The sequence below is a fragment of the Magallana gigas genome, chromosome 6 (genome assembly GCF_963853765.1).
Source record: "Magallana gigas chromosome 6, xbMagGiga1.1, whole genome shotgun sequence".
Lineage (NCBI taxonomy): Eukaryota > Metazoa > Mollusca > Bivalvia > Ostreida > Ostreidae > Magallana > Magallana gigas.
In genome coordinates, this window is record NC_088858.1 from 860,695 (window position 1) to 885,561 (window position 24,867).

Genomic DNA, 24,867 nt, shown 5'->3' on the forward strand with positions numbered 1-24,867 from the left:
CCGAAACGTCAAATTAGAGCTGTAAATTCACTGCAAAGTTCAATCAGGGGGTTCCCCTCCCCCATAAACAGGGACCAGGAAGGAGAGCCTGACTGATTTGAATATTTTCCAATGACGCGTGTAATTACAACCAATCAAAGCTGCTTTAAGATAGATCTTACAGTCCGAGGAGCACGCTGTCCATTAAATGTAAAATAAAGTATATTCCCAATTAGCCTTAATGAGCCTTACTATTGTCAAAGTAATATAATCTGCCATTAAGTATATCATCAATATGGCATTAACAATCCGAAGTTGTATGAGTGTAAGAAATTAAACACAAATTAAATAAATAAAAAAACATGTATTCTTCTTGTATAACATTTGAACATTAACTAGGCAATTGTATGTGTAATTGTAATTTTACGCAGATGTTTGTTCGCCAAAGTAACTGTGGCAATAGTTTCTTAACTATTTTGAGCAGAATTTTTGAATCTGCACATTCCACCTGATATTCTGTCAATAAGATGTGTTGTCCGTAAAGACGAAAGAGTACACCAGACATTTACTGTTGTCTGTTGTAACTGTGATGTCATAGATATGACTAGGCTGTATGTGATGTCACAGAATTGACTAGACTGTCTGTGATGTCACAGAAGTGACTAGACAACAGCCGTTGTCTGTTGTGTCTGTGATGTCACAGAAGTGACTAGACAACAGCCTTTGTCTGTTGTGTCTGTGATGTCACAGATATGATTAAACAACAGCTTTTGTCTGTTGTGTTTTTGATGTCACAGAAGTGATTAAACAACAGCTTTTGTCTTTTGTGTCTGTGACGTCACAGACGTGACTAGACAATGACCGTTGTCTGTTGTGTATGTTTAATTCAACAACCAAAAAATAGTTTAATTTTACTAACCGATGATCCCCTGAGTTTTTTTATGAATTAACACCGACCACCTGAGTTTTATCTGGAGACGGTTATCTCTACTTAATAGGAACTGATTTTAATAATTAATCTCTATAAAACGATTTCAGCTTCTCTGTAGAGACTACATAAACATAGACAAACGATAGATGGCGGGAAAATACCAAATTTAATCGTTATACACTGATACTCTAGCTTATATCGATTGATGTACAAGCTTATATCAAACATATTTGTTTATTCATTTAAAAGCTACAACTGATAAAGTTAGGAATTTGGAATTTAAAATCTGGTCAAAGAAAGATTAAGTCGTCATAACTGTGAATTAAATGTGTAGATTAGTTTTAAAATTTGATTAGCAGTTCTCCCATTGCTATATTTACTAGTGCAGTTTCGTGTATTTGGTGAAAAATAAGTTTTAGTTGAGAAGAAACGCTTAGTCTCCATTAAATAGTTCCAAACTCTTGACACTTAATTTTATACAGATCTGATCATTATTACTATTTGTTGTTTTTACAAAATTGCTACTTGTCTCTAAAAACAAAATCTGTTTTCAATCCGCCGACCTCCAAGAATCGATGGATTTTGTCAACTGTAGCCTAATCGTCGTTTTCTATTGCGCTGTGTTTGTCATTCTATAAGATATCGGGGAAAGGGCTTGTTGTTTAACCAGGAAAGCTGAAGCTACACTTTGTTTCTTTTATTGTATTCCAAGACATCAGGAGGATTAGTTGCTTGATCCCCAAAGTCTGTAATTTCTCGGATTCTCTTTCACACAGACGCGCACACAGAATCCATGTATCCTATCATACGGCGGTCGGGCCCGTAACGCTGGTCATTGATTCGGAGAGCGGACGAGAAGGAGGCGGCGAGAGACAGAGAGAGAGAGAGCGGCCGTACAAGTGACTCGACTCGTCATGGAGAAGACCACGGGGGATGTTCGCCGACCCGGAGTCCGTTAAAACCCTGCCCCCAACTCCTGCCAAAATGCCACCCTGGACTTTATTTGTGGTCCTATTCCAAATACTGGAATTGAGTACGGTGATTGCATCAGGTAAGGCTTTTTACTGCCAAGAATCAGTTAGATACACCTGAGGCCGGTAGACTGGCCAGGTGTTAAGCTGCCTTTTATGATGCAGATCACAGTTTTTTAATCATAAGCTTCTACTTACATGTAAACCTATAGATAAGTCCACCCGGGATGTATATGCATGTAGAAATAAATGTTTTATCATGAATTCAATCGTGATGATAGAGCAAAATTCGGTTTTTTTTGCTTTCATTTTTAATAAGATAAAAATGCGTTTCCGATTCAGCCGATTAATTCAGGGCTTATAAATCTCAATGTAACTTCTCTTGTAGTCCGATTTACCAATTCTTATATTAAGCAATGTTTTATTTTTCAAGAAAATTATCCATGAGCATTATACTAGTATCTATTGATGTTTCCTTCCAGTTGTTTTTAATTACGTACACATTACATATTGATGAAGCAGCAGAACCATTATAGAGCAGAATGCACTGTTTTATATTTACATTTCCTTATTTTATTGGAAGAACAGCATAAATTGCATGAAAGCAAAGATAAACGAGAACCGGTTACCAGACATATTTGGGAGTTGATTTTAATCAACTCTCCTATGCAGTCACTCAGACAAACCGAAAGTGAAACAGTGTTTGGACCTCAGCACAAGGAAACCTATTTATAAATACCTTGATAATAGTCAGATTTTAGATGGTACGAACAATTTAAATATTTTTTGTAGTCGTATGTATTCCTACGCCAGAGTTCAATATAGTCTCGTTCAACTCAACGCTCGGCGGTCTCCGTAAATCCTTGTCGGAGATTTACGGTGTCAGCCGAGCGTTTGGTTGAACGAGACTAGAGTTCAATATTGCTTGGATCCATACACTTTTCGAGAAATATTTCTATCACTGATACATAGTTTGATTGAATTAATTTTATCTTTAAATGTTATTTAACATGATTCATATGGGGGTTTCTCGACATTCTTGTCGAAAAATTCATATTATAAAATTGTACGTAATTCAAATTAGAAACTACATGTACTTGTCATGCAAAATAACATATCATTGATTTTAAAATAAATAAACATCGACAAAATCAACTCCCGCCAGTTCTTCAGCACTTTGATTAATAAAGTAAGCAAAACAGCTGTCTACTCAGAGCACGTGAGGACTAAATATCTATATACCAAATGTCTCGCAAAAGTTTTTTTCCTTAAAAATTTGTCAAAAAGGTCACTTATATATAAAGTGTTTCATTAGTGAAGAGTCAGTCAATTGACAGTTTAGACGAACAGTTATATTGTAGACGGTTTTGACAGACAGTCGTGCTGTTGTTGACAGCAAATTTAGACAGTCAGTAAAAAGTCAAGTTAGACAGTCAGTAACGTTGTAGACTGTCAAGTTAGACAGTCAGTAATGTTGTAGACCGTCAAATTATACAGTCAGTAATATTGTAGACCGTCAAGTTATACAGCCAGTAATGTTGTAGACCGTCAAGTTAGACAGTCAGTAATATTGAAGACCGTCAAGTTACACGGTCAGTAATGTTGTAGACCGTCAAGTTATACAGCAAGTAATGTTGTAGACCGTCAAGTTACACGGTCAGTAATGTTGTAGACCGTCAAGTTAGGCAGTCAGTAATGTTGTAGACCGTCAAGTTATACAGCCAGTAATGTTGTAGACCGTCAAGGTATACAGTCAGTAATGTTGCAGACCGTCAAGTAATACAGTCAGTAATGATGTAGACCGTCAAGTTAGACAGTCAGTAATGTTGTAGACCGTCAAGTTAAACAGTCAGTAATGTTGTAAACAGTCAAGTTATACAGTCAGTAACGTTGTAAACAGTCCAGTTAAACGGTCAGTAATGTTGTAGACCGTCAAGTAACACGATCATTAATGTTGTAGACCGTCAAGGTATACAGTCAGTAACGTTGTAAACAGTCAAGTTACACGGTCAGTAATGTTGTAGACCGTCAAGTTATACAGTCAGTAACGTTGTAAACAGTCAAGTTATACAGTCAGTAACGTTGTTAACAGTCAAGTTACACAGTCAGTAATGTTGTAAACGGTCAAGCTAGACAGTCAGTAATGTTGTAGACCGTCAGGAAAGACAGTCAGTAACGTTGTAAACAGTCAAGTTACACGGTCAGTAATGTTGTAGACGGTCAATTTAGACAGTCAGTAACGTTGTAAACAGTCAAGTTATACAGTCAGTAATGTTGTAGACGGTCAAGTTAGACAGTCAGTAACGTTGTAAACAGTCAAGTTACACGGTCAGTAATGTTGTAGACCGTCAAGTTATACAGTCAGTAACGTTGTAAACAGTCAAGTTACACGGTCAGTAATGTTGTAGACCGTCAAGTTATACAGTCAGTAATGTTGTAAACAGTCAAGTTACACAGTCAGTAATGTTGTAGACTGTCAAGTTAAACAGTCAGTAATGTTGTAGACTGTCAAGTTAGACAGTCAGTAAAGTTGTAGACCGTCAAGTTAGACAGTCAGTAACGTTGTAGACCGTCAAGTTACACGGTCAGTAATGTTGTAAACAGTTAAGTTACACAGTCAGTAATGTTGTAGACTGTCAAGTTACACAGTCAGTAACGTTGTAGACCATCAAGTTAGACAGTCAGTAACGTTGTAGACCATCAAGTTAGACAGTCAGTAATGTTGTAGACCGTCAAGTTACACGGTCAGTAATGTTGTAAACAGTTAAGTTACACAGTCAGTAACGTTGTAGACTGCCAAGTTACACAGTCAGTAACGTTGTAGACCATCAAGTTAGACAGTCAGTAACGTTGTAGACCATCAAGTTAGACAGTCAGTAATGTTGTAGACCGTCAAGTTACACGGTCAGTAATGTTGTAAACAGTTAAGTTACACAGTCAGTAATGTTGTAGACTTTCAAGTTACACAGTCAGTAACGTTGTAGACCATCAAGTTAGACGGTCAGTAATGTTGTAGACAGTTAAGTCGGACGGTGAATGAAGATGAAGACGATGTTGATTATCAGTCATGTAGTTGAAGAAAGTCAAGTTGGACGGTCAATAATGTTGTAGAAAGTCATCTTAAAGGGTATTTAATAGATAAAATTTGTAGAAAAATCGGGATAATTTTAAGAAATATTGAATATATGCTTGTATATACGTTCGCTGGGATATACATCCGTGGGCAAGGGTTACTCACGAAAGCCACGTTCATTGGTTCCTAACGAAAAATCATGACAGCCAGCTATGTGAATACATCTATGATTGTGTCCTTTTTTTTATATAAAACTTAGTTAGTTATACAACTCAGACAGTCAGTTACGCTACAATAAGCTTAAATAACTACGTTGTAAAATTCAGCACAATCGGTTATTTTGTGGATAATTCAGCCAGGAAGCTTTTTATATAGAAGAAATTGTAATTTAATGAGATAATTTTTAAATTTCAAACAAACAAGGATTTATAAAAAGATAAATTATGGCAGGTAGAAGGTTTATTTTTCAATCAATCACATGTTATTGAGGTAAATAAGACGAAACATGGTTAATTATCACGCATTTGTTGTCATTTAACAACTGTAAAAGTCATATGAAAGATATAAAAATGGCAAATTTATATCTTTTGATAAAAAATCAAAATTTCTGTTGAAAAGATTAACAAATGCCTTTGGTCAATAGGATGTAAAGGGACTTTTTAGAAATATGGATTGTGCTCTAGGGACGAAACATTTAACGCCAATCTCTTGTAGATGTTCGTCACCGGAAGTACAAAAAATAAAATCTGTCAAAAATTATATCGTGTTTGGAGGGAAATCTATATCTTTCAATCTTCTAAGTCTGTTAGAACTGCCTCTAAGACAGTTTGAATGTTGTAATCACTTCCTTTTTCATGAAGTAAGGTAATAAATTAATGATACATCCCCAAAAATGATGCTGAACATTGTGTAAATGTTTGAGTGAGTCACTACAGAGAAATGATCTAGTGACACCAATATCGTTGCTTTATTACGTCACTTGGATGTCATAGATGTTGTTGATTACAGCTTAGAAATCTGTTCCTTGCGTGCAGTAATGACGATGTAGCGCTATTCTGTAATGGAGGTAATAAAAATAGATTGCATGTTAAAAAAAGTATTTCCATGGTCATTGACAGATTCTATTCTCGAATTACATAAAAAAAATCATAGTACATTACTAAATACCCAGGTCCTTATTTCTCATATAATTTTATTGCTTGACCATTTTTAAACGAGCCGCCCGTCTGAGCAGGGCATATTGACACCATCTTCTATATGTTTCGCATACACAAATTAGATCTTGAGGTTCAAGGATAAAAACTAGACGAAATAGTTAGTATGGTATTGTCATATTGGATTCAAACTCAATTTTCTGCTCAGAATATTACTAATGGGGCAAACGTAAGACGCTTAGCTTTTGTAACTTTGTTAACCATCTAACTATTCGGGATCAATTGAAAGAAAAGGAATACCCAATCTAAATTATTCTTGAAACATACATAGATAGACATATGGAGCCATTATCAAATCTAAATTAACGACATTTGCGCAAATGTTTTCTTAAAGTTGTATGGGACATCTGTTGATATCAATGTGGGAAAAAAAACACCATTAAAATCAAAATACTTTCACCGGTTTAGAATTTTCAAATTTTACAATTTTTGAATAGTGAACATTCTTTTTGATCTTATATTTATAATCATCACTATAAAACTTTCTGTTTAAACGTAGTTAGATGACTCTTTCGGAAAAGAAACTATTTATAAAATAGTACTTGATTTTATTGTTTATTTCGATAAATAATACGTCACAACATGGAGATTTCCCATACCATCTTAAGGGGGAAGTGCCGCCATCTTCTACATTTGGGAATCAAAATGTATACATTTCTTGAACTGGCTTGTTTCTGCACAAAACTGACCAAAACTGTTGTAAAGAGATAAAAAAAAAAGCTATGCTACGTACGAGCTTGTTTATTCAATCATAGAATTTGGACAGTCAGTTATACACAGTCAGTTATACATTGGACAGTCAGTTGTACAACCTAAACAGTCAGAAATATAACTTAATCAGTTATACAACTTAGACAGTCAGCAATATAACTTAGTCAGTTATAAACTTAGACAGTCAGCAATATAACTTAGTCAGTTAAACAACTTAGACAGTCAGTCATACACAGTCGGTTAAACAACTCCTACAGTCAGTTTTAGATTTTGGACTATCAGCAAAAAAGGTAGTCATTTTTACAACTTAGAAAGTCAGTTACTTAAATTAGACAGTGAGTTATTCAACTAAGCCAATCAGTTTTACAACTTACACAGTCAGTAAAATAACTTAGACAGTCTGCGATATAACTTAGACAGCTAGCAATATAACTTAGACAGTCATTTATACAACTTAGACAGTCAGTTGTACAACTTAGACAGACACTTATACAACTTGAAAAGTCAGTTATTTGAATTACACAGTCAGTTATTCAACTTAGAAAGTCAGTTATTTAACCTAAACAATCAGTTTTACAACTTATACAGTCAGTAATATAACTTAGAAAGTCAGCAATATAACTTAGACAGTCAGTTATACAACTTAGACAGTCAGTTGTTTAACTTAGACAGTCAGTTTTGTGTTGCAGTTAGCTTTTATGGTTATGTTGTAAACATTCTAGATAGAGGCTAATTTTGTAAGTAAGTTAGCCAGGGAGTTATTTTTCAAATATCAAACAATCTTAGGCTCATAAAAAGACGTAAAATGTCTAAATTAATGTTTATTTTTCAATTATTCACATGTTAATGAGGTGAATATTCTGTAGAATACATTGTTTTTTTGGGTTGTTTTTTTTTTTTGGGGGGGGGGGTTGTTGTTAGATTAATGTCGTTAATTTATAGAAATTTTAAACAAGGCAAAGGCTATATTTAAATCCGAATTTTTTTAAAAATCGTGATATTTTCATTTTTTTGAGGGGGGATAGCCCTGCTGATGAAACCTTGTAATATTTTAAGACAATGACTGTAATTATGTATCGAAATACTATAGTTTTTCCAACACGACGATTTCTATAGAAACGATGAACTAATGCCTTTGGTCGATAAAAAAGTTAAGGGGATTTTAAGAATAATCCATTATCTCTAAGGGACGGAATTTTTAGAATTATGGATTGTGCCCTAGGGACGGAACATTCAAAGGAGATCTCTTGAAGACGTTCGTTATTGGATATACAAAAATTAATTAAAAAATGTCAAAAATTATATCATGTGCTGTGGGAAATCTATATCTTTCAATCTTATAAGTCTGTTAGAACTGCCTTTAAGACAGTTTTAATGCGGTATAGAATGTTGTAATCACTTCCTTTTTCATGAAGTGAGGTAATGAATTTAGTGATGCATTGGTGCCTTTATCAAAGAAAAAGTTGATGCTGTGAAAATTTTGTAAATGTTTGAATGAGTCACTACAGAGAAATGATCCAGTATCTTCAATAACGTTGCTTTATTACGTCACTTTGATGTCATAAATGCTGTTAATTACAGCGTAGAAATCTGTTCCTTGCGTGCAGTAATGACGATGTAGCACTCTTTTGTAATGGAGGTAATAAAATAGATATTCGACAAATTTCATGCGTAAGTGAAGTATTTCCTGGTCGTTGACGCACTCAATTCTTGACTTACATAAAATATTCATAGTACATTACTATATACCCCGGTCATAGTACATTACTATATACATAGTACATTACTATATACCCCGGTCATAGTACATTACTATATACATAGAACATTACTATATACATAGTACATTACTATATACATAGTACATTACTATATACATAGTACATTACTATATACATAGAACATTACTATATACATAGTACATTACTATATACATAGTACATTACTATATACCCCGGTCCTAGTTCTTTTATAATCGTATCGCCTTCTGCGTAGGGCATATTGACAAGTGTCTCTCTCTATTCCGTATATTCAAATTAGATTATATTTTTAAATAGAAGAATATAAACTAGACGAAAATAATTAGTATGGTATTGTCATACTGAATTCCAACCCAATTTTCTGCTCAGAAAAGCACTACTGCGTAATGGGGCAAACGTATAACATTTAACTTTCGTAACCTCGTTTACCATCTAATCATCTAATTACTCAGAATAAATTGAAAGAAAAGGAATTATGATATATAAACCAAAGAGTTTAAATCATTTTGAAAGATACTTAGATAAATATATGGAGCTAGTATTGAGTCTAGATAAACGAGACAAATTTCAATGCTAAATAAACCATTTGGCTGCTTATTGCATTTCACTGTTCTGATTTTCTTACAGAAAAATTGAAGCTAATGTTTGAGTTTTTTTTAAAAGCTAATCATCATTTTATCTTAATGATATACACATAAAGGTAGATAAATATTTGGATCTTTGGATTAACTCGGTTCCGAAAAAAAGCCCCCCAAAAATAAGTAATCATATCATTTAACTGTGTAAGCTAACGAGAGCTGAGCGAAAATCAAAGTATTGATATCACTCACCATAATGGGTTGCTTAATTGTATTTATTTATTATGATATAAGCACTGCTATTTCAGGGACATTTGTTACAAATCGATGACATTAACTTACATATATGATCGATGATAAGATATAAAACGGACAAAAATAGAAACAGTTTAAACAGTTTATTAGTTCAGTATGTATCAGTGCTTAATGGTCAACCTTGTTCTAATTGCTCCTTGAAATATTAATTTGTGTTGCTCATTCAATATATCAAGATTTTTTAAGTGTTTAGGTTTGATTCACTTTATATGCCGCAATTGACCAATTGAAAACATAACATTGATTAGTTTGATGTTTCCATTGAGAGCTAAGTTACAATTTCTGTACAAAAAAACAATGGCTTTACGGTGGACTTGCACATTTTGAAGATGGGGGAATAAGATGGCGCAAATGCCCATTCGGTTTAGTCGTGATATACCATTTTGAATTTATTTTATCCCAATTAAATACATTCAAATATATTATAATATAAGTTTGCAAAAGCACAATTTCTAACTATATTCAGTTTTTAATATATTTAACAAATGATTCGAAAAAAATATTGCTTTTAATTGTGGTGGTATCGAACCCAGAACATAAAAACCCTAGATATATAAGGTTAGTTTATGTCAGGTGCTCTAACCACTGAGCCATTTCAGACACAACAAAGTCGGCTGTTTAGATAATACGTGTGACGTTGGCCATGAATTTACGGACGTGTATATTTTTTTTTTCAAAACGTTCAATTGTTGGGATACAAAATGATATTTTTTATGTATATTGGGTCATCTCTCCACGTTTTTGTTAATTGAAATCGGTTTGTTTTCCATTATACTTTATTTAGAGTATGAGAAAAATATGGAGCACAGACCCACTCTATGAAAGAAAATGCCTTGAAGTTCTAAAACATGACACTTTTTGCAGGTTTTAATGCGTATACGCCTGTTTGAGTCAAAACATTCCAAGTATTGAACATATTTATAGGTTACAAATCATTGATATGTTAAATATATATCGTTTTAAATGGGTTTTTTTAAAAATCAGATTTATTGTTATCTTAAGGTCAGACGACACGTTCCTCAATCTTAGATAACTTTTTTCCAGGAATTTGTAAATGGTTAACTACTACTTTGACAAGCTTTCTTGCAAAAAATTAGGGTACCTTACCAGGCATTTCTGCAAAATACTAGAGTATATGCAATTTCCTATATAATCTTCTTGAAAATACACTTGAATTGCTGACTCATATATAAAAAAAAAATGCATCTTTAGCACAGCGAAATTCACTTTATTAGAGCTATATCTCCGCCGGGGCGAGGCTTTGAACTCACGACCTCTAGAACCTATACGCTTCTGGCAGTGACCGGCCACGGTTCTAACCACTCGACCATCTAGACAAATAACCAAATCAAGTAAATTTTGATTATTTCTAAAGTAATAATAAAATTAATATTTTTTATTGGAACTCTTTATTACGAGGAGATACAAAAAAGATTCTCGAGGAACGTCTCGTCTGACCTTAATTTTTCAGTAGCTTGTCCGACCGTGTATGGGCATTTTACACGCCTTATCCGCCTATCTTCTTTACAAGTATACCGTTATATATGCAAAACTTGAATTTTATGTAGCGGAATTATCGTTCAATTACTTAACTGGGATTGAATTTCGATGGAGATGGTTTCTTTGCTTCTACATATATTGTCGTCCTCCATTATTATCTCTCCGAAAACCGACTCGCGCCTTCAACTTGTGAACTCGTGGTTTCAATATTGAATTCCGATTGGTCAAATTTTAACCGCGCCACTTCACGTTAGATCAGTTTTATTGCTAAAAACGATGCAATAATTTGAAATCGCAACGATACAAAACATTTAGCGTGATCTTTGAATTCCTGCATTTTCTGATACAAGTATCGCGGCCTCTGCCCCCTCAAACGGTATTGGAAGATACACTTTTTCAAAGGTTCTCTTTATATTGCCTAACTGTATAACTTAGTCTATGTGATATACATGTACATCATGTATCCCTAACTGTATAACTTAGTCTATGTGATATACATCATGTATCCCTAACTGTATAACTTAGTCTATGTGATATACATCATGTATCCCTAACTGTATAACTTAGTCTATGTGATATACATCATGTATCCCTAACTGTATAACTTAGTCTATGTGATATACATGTACATCATGTATCCGTAACTGTATAACTTAGTCTATGTGATATACATCATGTATCCCTAACTGTATAACTTAGTCTATGTGATATACATCATGTATCCCTAACTGTATAACTTAGTCTATGTGATATACATGTACATCATGTATCCCTAACTGTATAACTTAGTCTATGTGATATACATCATGTATCCCTAACTGTATAACTTAGTCTATGTGATATACATCATGTATCCCTAACTGTATAACTTAGTCTATGTGATATACATCATGTATCCCTAACTGTATAACTTAGTCTATGTGATATACATCATGTATCCCTAACTGTATAACTTAGTCTATGTGATATACATCATGTATCCCTAACTGTATAACTTAGTCTATGTGATATACATCATGTATCCCTAACTGTATAACTTAGTCTATGTGATAAACATCATGTATCCCTAACTGTATAACTTAGTCTATGTGATATACATCATGTATCCCTAACTGTATAACTTAGTCTGTGTGATATACATCATGTATCCCTAACTGTATAACTTAGTGTATGTGATATACATGTACATCATGTATCCCTAACTGTATAACTTAGTCTGTGTGATATACATCATGTATCCCTAACTGTATAACTTAGTCTATGTGATATACATCATGTATCCCTAACTGTATAACTTAGTCTGTGTGATATACATCATGTATCCCTAACTGTATAACTTAGTCTATGTGATATACATCATGTATCCCTAACTGTATAACTTAGTCTGTGTGATATACATCATGTATCCCTAACTGTATAACTTAGTCTATGTGATATACATCATGTATCCCTAACTGTATAACTTAGTCTGTGTGATATACATCATGTATCCCTAACTGTATAACTTAGTCTATGTGATATACATCATGTATCCCTAACTGTATAACTTAGTCTGTGTGATATACATCATGTATCCCTAACTGTATAACTTAGTCTGTGTGATATACATCATGTATCCCTAACTGTATAACTTAGTCTATGTGATATACATCATGTATCCCTAACTGTATAACTTAGTCTGTTTGATATACATCATGTATCCCTAACTGTATAACTTAGTCTATGTGATATACATCATGTATCCCTAACTGTATAACTTAGTCTATGTGATATACATCATGTATCCCTAACTGTATAACTTAGTCTATGTGATATACATCCTGTATCCCTAACTGTATAACTTAGTCTATGTGATATACATCATGTATCCCTAACTGTATAACTTAGTCTATGTGATATACATCCTGTATCCCTAACTGTATAACTTAGTCTATGTGATATACATCATGTATCCCTAACTGTATAACTTAGTCTATGTGATATACATCCTGTATCCCTAACTGTATAACTTAGTCTGTGTGATATACATCATGTATCCCTAACTGTATAACTTAGTCTATGTGATATACATCATGTATCCCTAACTGTATAACTTAGTCTGTGTGATATACATCATGTATCCCTAACTGTATAACTTAGTCTATGTGATATACATCATGTATCCCTAACTGTATAACTTAGTCTGTGTGATATACATCATGTATCCCTAACTGTATAACTTAGTCTATGTGATATACATCATGTATCCCTAACTGTATAACTTAGTCTATGTGATATACATCATGTATCCCTAACTGTATAACTTAGTCTATGTGATATACATCCTGTATCCCTAACTGTATAACTTAGTCTATGTGATATACATCCTGTATCCCTAACTGTATAACTTAGTCTATGTGATATACATCATGTATCCCTAACTGTATAACTTAGTCTATGTGATATACATCATGTATCCCTAACTGTATAACTTAGTCTATGTGATATACATCATGTATCCCTAACTGTATAACTTAGTCTATGTGATATACATCCTGTATCCCTAACTGTATAACTTAGTCTGTGTGATATACATCATGTATCCCTAACTGTATAACTTAGTCTATGTGATATACATCCTGTATCCCTAACTGTATAACTTAGTCTGTGTGATATACATCATGTATCCCTAACTGTATAACTTAGTCTATGTGATATACATCATGTATCCCTAACTGTATAACTTAGTCTATGTGATATACATCCTGTATCCCTAACTGTATAACTTAGTCTGTGTGATATACATCATGTATCCCTAACTGTATAACTTAGTCTGTGTGATATACATCATGTATCCCTAACTGTATAACTTAGTCTATGTGATATACATCATGTATCCCTAACTGTATAACTTAGTCTATGTGATATACATCATGTATCCCTAACTGTATAACTTAGTCTATGTGATATACATCATGTATCCCTAACTGTATAACTTAGTCTATGTGATATACATCATGTATCCCTAACTGTATAACTTAGTCTATGTGATATACATCATGTATCCCTAACTGTATAACTTAGTCTATGTGATATACATCATGTATCCCTAACTGTATAACTTAGTCTGTGTGATATACATCATGTATCCCTAACTGTATAACTTAGTCTATGTGATATACATCATGTATCCCTAACTGTATAACTTAGTCTATGTGATATACATCATGTATCCCTAACTGTATAACTTAGTCTATGTGATATACATCCTGTATCCCTAACTGTATAACTTAGTCTATGTGATATACATCATGTATCCCTAACTGTATAACTTAGTCTATGTGATATACATCATGTATCCCTAACTGTATAACTTAGTCTATGTGATATACATCATGTATCCCTAACTGTATAACTTAGTCTATGTGATGTACATCATGTATTGGTGTTTCTTTATGATTACATAAGGGTTTTAACCGGTTTTGAGCTTTTATAGAAACTTTGGTTAATTGTCAAACGACCAAACCTCCAAAGTCAAAGTATAAGACGAAGCCATAGGAATTAGTGTCAATCAAACTAGGCAAGCTGTTTGTGGTTTTAGTTTATGGTTGTCACCCCCCCCCCCCTCCCCCGACTCTAGAACGTCAATGTATTTTTGTTTGCACAGTTAATATATATTCCCACGAGTTGCGTTGACAACGACACCCCATTTCCCGCTTGTTCTGTCTTTATAAATGTCACAGGTTCAGACATTTACCGTGAGAAAGACACTGTCTACATTTCAGTGAGTGTGATGTTTTCTTCAGAGACATTGCAGATAATATTTTCAGACCCAAATGAACACAATGTTTCTTAAAATGATTCCTATACATTCCCAAAGGCTGAGGATCGTTCTTATTACGTGGAACAGCGACCATTCCCCAGATTATGCATATGTCATTATTTTGATAATGTATCGTGAAATTCATTTTTTTACATTGGTATATTGGTTTCTACAACTGGTATAATCTTGTTATCAAAGGATGACTGTTTTGAGTTCTAGCTTCACGTAGAAAATAAAACTGATCATGAAATGGTTAAACTAGGGTTCCTTCATGTATATAAACCACAGGAGTTTTCATCTTCAAATTCAAACGTATATCAGTGTTGCATTATTCGTGTGGCGATGGAATAATTCCTAATTTTTTGTTTTATGGGTTTATTTTTACCGTTTTTCAGAGTTCTACGGACCAATTTAGAAAAAATTTTCAATTACAAAATTTGCGCAATGAAATCCCCCGTGGTGAGATTCAAGAAAGATTATGGAATACTGTAAATCCTTAACCATTTTATAGTCTTTTTATCACGTGACATATTAGTAACAGTCATGTGACTTCACTGAAATTGACAACATGATAATTACACGGGTTCTTTGCGATTCATCTCAATTGTGCGCGCTCATCTGCGCGGATTCTGATGATGTATACCATTGAAAACAACTTGAATGGCAGAATTGGTTATTGTTTGCAGCGTTCATCATGACGAAAGTTTCCGTCTTTTTAATTAAGCAGACGACATGTCTTTTCAGTGACGTGACGCCGGATCGTCAAGGTGACAGACCGCGCCGATATAACAACATTGATCGGTCTGTGGGATTCTATGGTTTTACGACATACTGTATTGGACATTTCATTATCGATGAAGGGAAGGGGGGGGGGGGGTAAACATGCTTTACTTAGTCAATGAACAGAACTTGAAACTTAAAAGAATTTTCTTTGATATTTCGAAAAAGGGTCGTATTACGAATATTAAAAAAGGATCACGGAAGTTTAGTTGATTGTAATCTTTATACATGTATACTAAGTTGAAGAACTTCATTACTGTATGAACTTGAATCTACACTTCCATTTATTAAAACAAGAAAATGCTTTCTTTGATGATTTATGCGGGGCATTGCAGAAAAAATACATAAGCAGCGTTAGCGGGCTATGTATTTTTCCTGCAATGTCGCTACCCGCATAAATCATCAAAGAAAGCATTTTATTGTTTAAATTAACATCTTTCTTTTAACTAATTAATAAATTTATTATAAAAAGTAAGTAAAGTTCACTAAATTACTGTTAATGTACATAAGTACGTTAGCTAAAAGAAACAGCCAAATCATCTCCTGTGAGACTTTAAGTCCCTTCCCCCCCCCCCCCCTTCCCATCCTTCCTCGTAAAATCTAACAAAATACAAGTCATCTGAATCTTCTCATCAATATCCGAAACTCGTCATGTCGTGTTCCCTAACACCGACTTCAGAGTCCCATGGAGGCTTTAACTCTTTCTGTTGCGATATGTCACTCAACTGTCACATCTCACACACATGTAGCTATCTAATGTTGGTGCTTATAATCGATTTCCGAAAGAAAGAAACATTATAAAGAGTTTAAGAAAGGAGATTTTGCAAAGATTTTTTACTTCTCTTACATTTCGGAAAATATCAGTTTAATTTGTCAGTTTAACTTGCATTGAAGGCTACCATATCCCTTTGGGGTGTTGACTATTGGACAGGAAACGAATTTATCCACACTCGTTAGGAATTTATTGTACATAGCATTTCAATGAGCTATATACATTGAACAAAATCAAATTCATTCCACACGGATAAAATCTTTGCTAGCATTACCATCTTTGACAGTTGTATATCGACTATCGATAAATCTCCATCTTATCTACGTCATCATTTTGTAAATTTGATTTTGAGCTAAAATTTAATTATTGATTCTTCATTATTTTATTCAGAGAGATCGATGGTTTTAGATATCACAGTTTTTCAGCCAAACAGTGATCTTTTTTTTTCTTTTGGATACATGCTGTTGCTTGACTAGTTTCCTTCTATTAAAACTGATTTATTTAAACCTTTGGATGCCACCATGAAATCATTAACAAAAATAAACCTGTCAAAAGAGGACCTAGATAAGCGTTGATTGCAGAACGGGATATAAATCAACTATAAACACAGCCAGACAGACGGACAAACAACGAACCCTCGCTTCCGACAGACCGCGGTTTACCGCCGAGGTCCGCCTCTTAGTGCTTTGATCTTAAAGTTTAATTAAAAATAATTAGTTTTCTGGTCTCGATATGCCACCCACCATCTTCTTCGTTCACAGGTTGTTTTATATTTCAGTATATTTTATCTTTATTTGTTCAGAAGATATAGAGCATAATGGATTATGAACCATACAACCCCTATCAGTATGTACATTCTTTAAAACTTTACTATACAGATATACAACTGATGATTTGAATCAGAAAATTTAAACCCCGACACCCCCCCCCCCCCCACCACCACCACCACCACCACCACCACACACAAACACAGAGAAGAGAAAAACCATGCAGCATTCAAAAAGTTCAACGTGCCATGAATATGGCCGTAAACAAAAAAAGATAATAAAATCGTGTAATCTAACCGTACACCCACAGAATGACGAAACTAAAGATTCTTACCGATTTCTTAATTGCTAATTTCCCCGTTGGCCGTGAGTTAATCACGCGAGTTATCAGTAGCAATACGGCAAGGGGTCTGCGTTTCTGCCACGCCCAAAATACACACTTTTTAATCGTATCATTATTTTCTTTCTTTATTTTTCATCAACTTTTTTCTTACTTAAATGTACACAGAAAGTTTTGCAAATCATGACATTTGGAGTTGGGTTGAGACTAAATGGAATCTGATGGGGTTAATAATACACGTGTACATGTTGTATGCATATTAGATGCCTGCAATCTTTAAATGATACTCAAAATTCTAAATAGAAAGTTACTGCATTGCAATTACGATACAACACCGGGAATAGCTTAAACCGATCGATGTAGATTTAATGTTGTAACAAAGTTCATTTTTCATTCAGGGATACATGTGTATTTGTCTGAGTGTCCGTATGTAATACAACTTAATCTAAACGATAAACCAACGAACCGCCCAGAATCGTCAGAGGCGTGGGGTAGCGGGGCTGGGGGGGGGGGGGGGGGAGAGAGGGGGTTGGCATGTAGCCTAACAGTCTTGCTTGCAGCGAAGTTGTTGTTTAAATATCTGCAGGCAAATATTCAATCAGAAGAATCAAAAATAAAGGCCAATCTATCAGATTTTTTTCCAGAAGAAATGTTTGGAATACTTCAATGTGATTTTTTCGTACAATCAAGAATTCACATTGTAGAAGCACCATGAGAATTACTCAATGCAAACTTCTAAGAAAAACAGGTTATATGATATCCAATTTTGTCTTTGAAGAGGAATATTTCCGACTCGCTTTGGGAGCGTTGGGAATTCTTCGCTCCTGTGGAATGGTTATGTACATGGCGGATAGCATTCATCATAGTCAACAAGATCCTAAACAGTGACATTGTTTATTTAATTTTGCTGGGAATAACAATCAATGAATTTAAGAAAGACTGATTGTATCGTTCTAGTAAATACTCCATCAATACACGAGCGCCTTGTATGTTTCAGTATTCTTGTTATGTAACTACACGAATATAAGATTTTTTTTTTAGCCAAGGCCATCTTATCATAATACTGTTAATCGATCATAATAATTCAATCTTTTATATTCTGTATGTCAGGTGATGAAGGACCCGCCTATTGGAACAAATTTAACGACGTCTCGCGGGACGAGATGACAGAGGAACAGCGCCTCCTATACTTTTTATTGCGGACCTACGATAAATCGTCACGTCCGGTCATCAAGGCATCCACCCCTGTAGTGATCCGTCTGGGAATAACCCTAACTCAGATTCTTGATGTGGTAGTACTAATACTCATCTCCTCTTTCTATTTATATAAAAGCGTTTTTGTCACATATGTTACACCTAATTTTCAAAAATTACTTTTTATTCATTTTAGGATGAGAAAAATCAAATTCTGACCACCAATATTTGGCTCGATCAGGTAAGACTAAGTCGAACAGTCCCTGAAATATCCGTATTCTGTCTGCATTTTGAATAAGTTATGGTGACTTTATTACTTTGTAATGTTCTAGGACGTTCAAACTTAAAGTTTGTCATAATTGAACAGAGCGTAAATTTTGCCTAGTATTATAGCCTTTCCCGTCTTTTTTTCAGGAGTGGATGGACGAAAAATTAGTGTGGGACAACATCACGGAGTTTGCGCACATCCAGAAGATGAGGATCCCGTGTGATCTCGTCTGGTTACCCGACATTGTTCTATACAACAGGTGTGTAATAGGTTCAGGTTTCTGACGTCCAAGTCAAATCACGGAGCTCCAATCTCTTCTTGACATTCTTCTTTTCAGCTTGCTTCTCGGACAATTCATGGGGGTTATTTTGATTTTGCCTTTAAGTTTTCATCGGTTATATGCTTCTATATATTCTTATGATATAAATTGATGCATTTCAATAAAACCTTGATGTTTTGATACTCGTGTTTTACATTTTTCCTTACAGCGTTGACAGTCACAACAAAGGGTACATGAAGAGCCTGGCTTTCTTGGACAGTAACGGGAACGTTTTCTGGCCTCCAATAGTCAAGTTCCGTAGCTCCTGTAAGATGGACATCACATACTTCCCTTTCGACGACCAAGTGTGCTCGTTAAAACTGGGATCGTGGGCTTATGACGGGTACCAAGTTGACGTCACAAACCGCTCGCTGGATGTCGACACGACTCGGTACGTGGATAATGGCGAGTGGACACTCATAGGCACAAAGGCCGTGCGCAGAGTGGTTCGATATCCGTGCTGTCCGGAGCCTTTTCCGGATGTGACGTTTTACATTCACATACGACGTCGAGTTCTGTATTATGCGTTTAACGTCATCATACCTTGTGCTCTTCTGTCTTCGCTGACGTTGACGGGATTTCTATTGCCGCCGGATTCGGGAGAAAAGGTGACGCTAGGACTAACTGTTCTCCTGGCGTTTTCTGTGTTTATGTTGCTGATAGCAGAAAATATGCCCGCCACTTCCGAGTACATTCCACTCATAGGTGAGAGAGAGAGAGATGGAGATGAATATCGGCGAATCAGATGTGTTTTTCACGCCAAAATTGAAAGTGGAAGTAATATATCTGTTACATATGCCGATTTACTAACAATCATTATCATTATATGCAGATTTACATTTTTACATTTTAAAAAATGAAAATTGCTAATTTTCGATTGATTATCGTGTAACTTTATTTTTCCATTTATTTTTTGCAATATCTGTAATTTATACCACATTCGAAAGTTTTGAAATTTTAGCTATTTGTTTTAAGCAAGCATTCTAAATCTTGCAAGATGTCGCCTATCTGTTTTGTTTGGATTGCCACAATGTTAGATCGTTCCAAGACATTGGTACTTTCAACTTTATTTATTTTGTCTTTCACTACTTGAATTATGTCGTTTGATAGATGGGTTTATATAGTGGAATATTTTGAATTTTGAGAACCTACAAAAATAAAGATCTGTACTGTTTTCTTAATATATACGTTTCTGTTGGTAGCATACTAAAGTCAGCATTTGTCCGCTGACCGCTGAATCAAAAAACTGTTTTATTTTGACAGGGATCTACCTGACGGTCATTATGGCGATGAGCGGGATGTCTGTGGTCTTCTCTGTCCTGGTGCTCAACATCCATCACAAGGGCGTCCTCTCCAAGTACCCCCCGCGGATCCTCAAGTGTGTCACGCGGGTCTTCGCTCGAGTCCTTTGTATGAAGGTTCAACTTGACGACACAGCGAACCCCGCCTCTGTTCGCCGAAACACGTACACACCGGTCAACTACACGTGTAAATCCCATGACAACGAGAGCTTGTTGTACAACGATATGCAGCGCCACACTCCCATCCACGTGGACTTACAAGACAGTGACGCCATTGATGACGTCATGAACCAAAACATGCCCCAAAACGTGTCTGGGAAATCTAACTTTGACATGGAGATTCTGAATTATTTCACACAAGTGATGGCTAGCCATGAACAGTCGATGGTCGAGAAACAAATAATTCACGAATGGCGGGAGATCGCGCGAGTTATGGACAAGGCGTTCTTCTGGTTGTTTCTGCTTGTGACGATATCATCAACCATCGTTATACTAGTGATCAGCCCAATGACAAAGGAAATCAACCTAGACGAAGTCAACCATTCATATTAGGGACATTCGGACTCCTTGTAAACAGTCTCTCTGTACCGTTTGTGTTCTTCCGTACTGAGTCATCTTTGTTTTTGTTTATGCGTATTCCGTTAAAAGAAGTATAACACTTGTCAACAAATGTTTTCTGTGACTTTCTTTGTTTCTCGTTTGGTGGATACTTATTCCTGGTGGAATGTGAATGATTCTGATTCAGTCCAATTAATTGGCTATGGAAGTGTAATTTTCATTTTTTTAATGTGTTTATTGAATGTCCATACAAAGAACCACGTGATCAACAATGTGGACATGTGCTTTCATTTTTTTTATTTGGCATCATAACGATTTCCTTAATTTCCTCAGTATGTTTCCGTATAGAACAAACAAAAGTTGTAATTCGATTTTGCATGTTGTGTGCATATTTAACTACTGTATTGTCATAGTTGATTATTAGTCATGATAAAATTCAATAAACTCATAAAACAATTAGGATTAGCGGAAAGTCAAAGAAGGATTCATGAATATTCAAGATAAATAGTTCACCAGTGTTAAATTGAATTACATTATAGGTATAGTATTTAATTATCAATATCCAACTTTAAAACTTATAAAGAATATTTATTGCAGTCCTAGTATTTCTTCTTTTGATTCACCGCTGCATTTGCATTGTACAAACAATAGATCAATAGATGTCAAAATTTTTAAATAAGGGGTGAGCTTGAGGTTTTTGATGGCTATTTGAAGAGTTTCAATTACTAGAAAATATATTTAATATTTTAAAAGGAGTAAACAGAAGAACAGGGGGGGGGGGGGGGCTACTAGGGGCTAGATTTCGACAATAAAAGAGAAAAAAGAGTATGAGATTTCAGTTTTAAGAAAGATCTCAGTCATAAGATAGGTTGGTGAGACGGTCCTCTAGGGTAGAGTAGACTCGGTCTGGTGGAGAAGAGAACGGATATAAAGACACTTGGACTCCATAGATGATGTATATTATAGATAGTTGCTTATAGATAATGCTTCCGTGGCTGTTCTTGAGGTTTTAATAATTGATGTCCCCTTAACTCTTCCAACTGACGTTTCTCTAATGATGCCCTTAATCTCGTTAATTGATCTTCAGCTAGTCCCTCGTGTAAAAATAACTCCTGTTTTCTTTTTTATTCCTTAATCAGAGACAATTTTTACTACTCATGCATTTATGTTTCTTCTACCGACCTTATATAACCTGTTGCATTTACTACATTGCCTTTGGACGCTTTCTCTTTTTCAGAGAATACGTAAAAAAGGAATTCTGTTCTGAAAATATAATGTACTCTTTTATTTCAACCTGTTAATTTTGTGGACTTCTTTTCTGGCTGCACGGACTTCTATATCCGTACCCTCTTTATATATAGTAACAACTAAATGCATTAAAACAACATCTATTGATTGTTCAGACGTAAATTCATCAGTGCATCGAGTAATACCATGGCCATCAATATAGTTAGATATTTATATTTTAATCTAATTGTCATTGTTTATATGACCATTCTTTTCGTTTTAAGACAACTGAATTTAGCAATGACATCCCACTTCCCGTATAAGATATCAAGTTGGTACAAAATCAAATATCATTTCAGAGCACAAAACTCATCTCAAAACGAAAACTGAGCAAACAGAAAAAGGCCCTCAGGCAGGTAAATGGTTTCACTACTTGTATTCGCAAAGAAAATTTAAATATATAGTGAAGTGTGTCTTAAGAAATGTTTTAAAATTCAAACAACTAAGAGTTTTTAAAACGGAAGTGATATATCCTATGTTACCATAAGTTATAATTAGATATAAAGATCATACGATTATTTTGTGAAATCAATCCCAGAGCTCATTTTGTCTGCTCTCCAGCTAACTACTCAACAATGTCCTCTAAAATTTCATCCGTCAACCTTACAGAAACTGTTTTATATAACACATTGATTATTAATGCTTTCTTTTTCAAGTCTCCTTCTTCATGAAAATACCTTTTGTTTCTAAAGTTAGATATCAACATCCATAATCGTATTGATATACTAGTATGTTATTGATATGCACAAGCTGAATACCATTTTACAAGCAAGGGAGAGGTTATGTTTTATGCCTAACTTTTACCATATTTATTTAGCAATAACCTCTCCCTTGCTTGTAAAATGGTATTCAGCTTGTGCAAAATCAAATATTAGAGAATAAAATTCATAAAAATTAGTAAGATTCACAATATAAAAATTCAAAATATAAGCAAAAGGAAGACAATCTCCACGTAAGTATAATGGTTTATTTTAACAATTGCAATGAAATGTTTTGTCAAGAAGGATTTTAAATGTTTAAAACACTGAACTATATCTGAAGTATATAAGATTTCTTATTCTAGTTTTGTGAAACAGAAGAGAGAGATTTTATGTATGATTGTTAAACCTCAGAACTTATGACAACCGTAAGATATCTCTTATGATTCTTTTATAAATGTATATGACTCAACACATTTCACAAACATTCATAAGCTTTTGACAAATTGGGCATTGTTTATAAAAACACAACAAATTTAAAGAGAGTACTTCAAATGACGTCCTTTTTGATCAATGACAAGGTCAAGTTGATGAGTAAAATTCGTCTCACACTAAAATGACAATGTTGCTCCTTGAGTTGGTTTTTCCAAGGGTATTCTGTATTTATAATTTGTACAACTACATATGGAGTCTAATATGGTAAGGCAGATCTAAAACGAAAATTGTCTGCTCTCTTGTGCGTTTTATCTTAATTGAAATTCAATTCAACCAAAGAAATATGATGCAATTTTATGATATTATGTTTTAAATAAACGGACGTATTTTTCCATACCTTTTTTGTGGAAAAGAATTGTAAGATTTTACTTTTTATTTGAGTCACAATTTACAAGTTTTGGCCAAATATTATTTAGTTAATACTAATTTTTAAAAAATGATATCAAATATTCTGGGATACCCTGTACACCAAGCACGGGTTATCTATGATGTATGACAATCAAGTGTCGTTTTAGTAAAAATTGTTACACAAGGGTGCATGGTAGAGTGATGAATAACGGAAATGACAATCGTGACAATCAAAAGTCGGTTTAGAATTTTGAATATAAATTGTTTTAGTTAAATTATTTTCATTTAACCTGATTCAACGATGCTTCATCTATGAAATTATGCTGCGTGATTTAGGATGTACATCAATTTTTTTGGTTCTTATTGTGAATTAAACAGTTCCATTTTTATTAATTCATTGGGAGCAATTTATACAGGCATTTTGTATTCAAGTTTCAATAATGATTTTCCAAGCATGATAAGGTGTGTTAACACCATTGATCAGATATGCACATACGATACTTGGTGAGTTCTTAACTGTTAATATTCTACTCACTCTAAAATATTTTTTTAATATATTTTAATATGCAGGCTTTCATTTCTTTTATAGATTGCTTGGCCAACAAAGTGCCATATGCGATAAGAAAAACTATATTTTACATTTGGTCATCGTATTATGCAAACCCTGGCCAAAACAATTGTCAAAAATGACATGCTTACTCGCTGTCCGTCATAATGTAGACTTTAAGCTTTTGGCAATTAATATATAAACTAGGCGGATCCAACTGTGTTCATGTACGCTCATCTATAATTTGTTCTTTGATTTGTTCACATAAATCAAACAGTCTTGCCTCGTTCAAACTTAAAAAGTGTTTTCCGATTCTGTTTTAGATCAACACTCACATTTTTTACATATTCGTATTTACT

General features: G+C 34.4%; 1 protein-coding gene across 1 annotated transcript; it reads left to right on the top strand.

The window, feature by feature from the left end:
• The first annotated feature begins 1,492 nt into the window (after positions 1-1,492).
• On the top strand, positions 1,493-21,593 carry LOC105347938 (neuronal acetylcholine receptor subunit alpha-10). Its single transcript, XM_011457193.4, has 6 exons — positions 1,493-1,961; positions 18,604-18,785; positions 18,884-18,928; positions 19,102-19,214; positions 19,444-19,979; positions 20,538-21,593. Exons 1-6 carry the CDS (start codon positions 1,844-1,846, stop codon positions 21,125-21,127), a joined length of 1,584 nt encoding a protein of 527 aa, XP_011455495.3. The 5' UTR covers positions 1,493-1,843; the 3' UTR covers positions 21,128-21,593.
• The last annotated feature ends 3,274 nt before the right edge of the window (positions 21,594-24,867 follow it).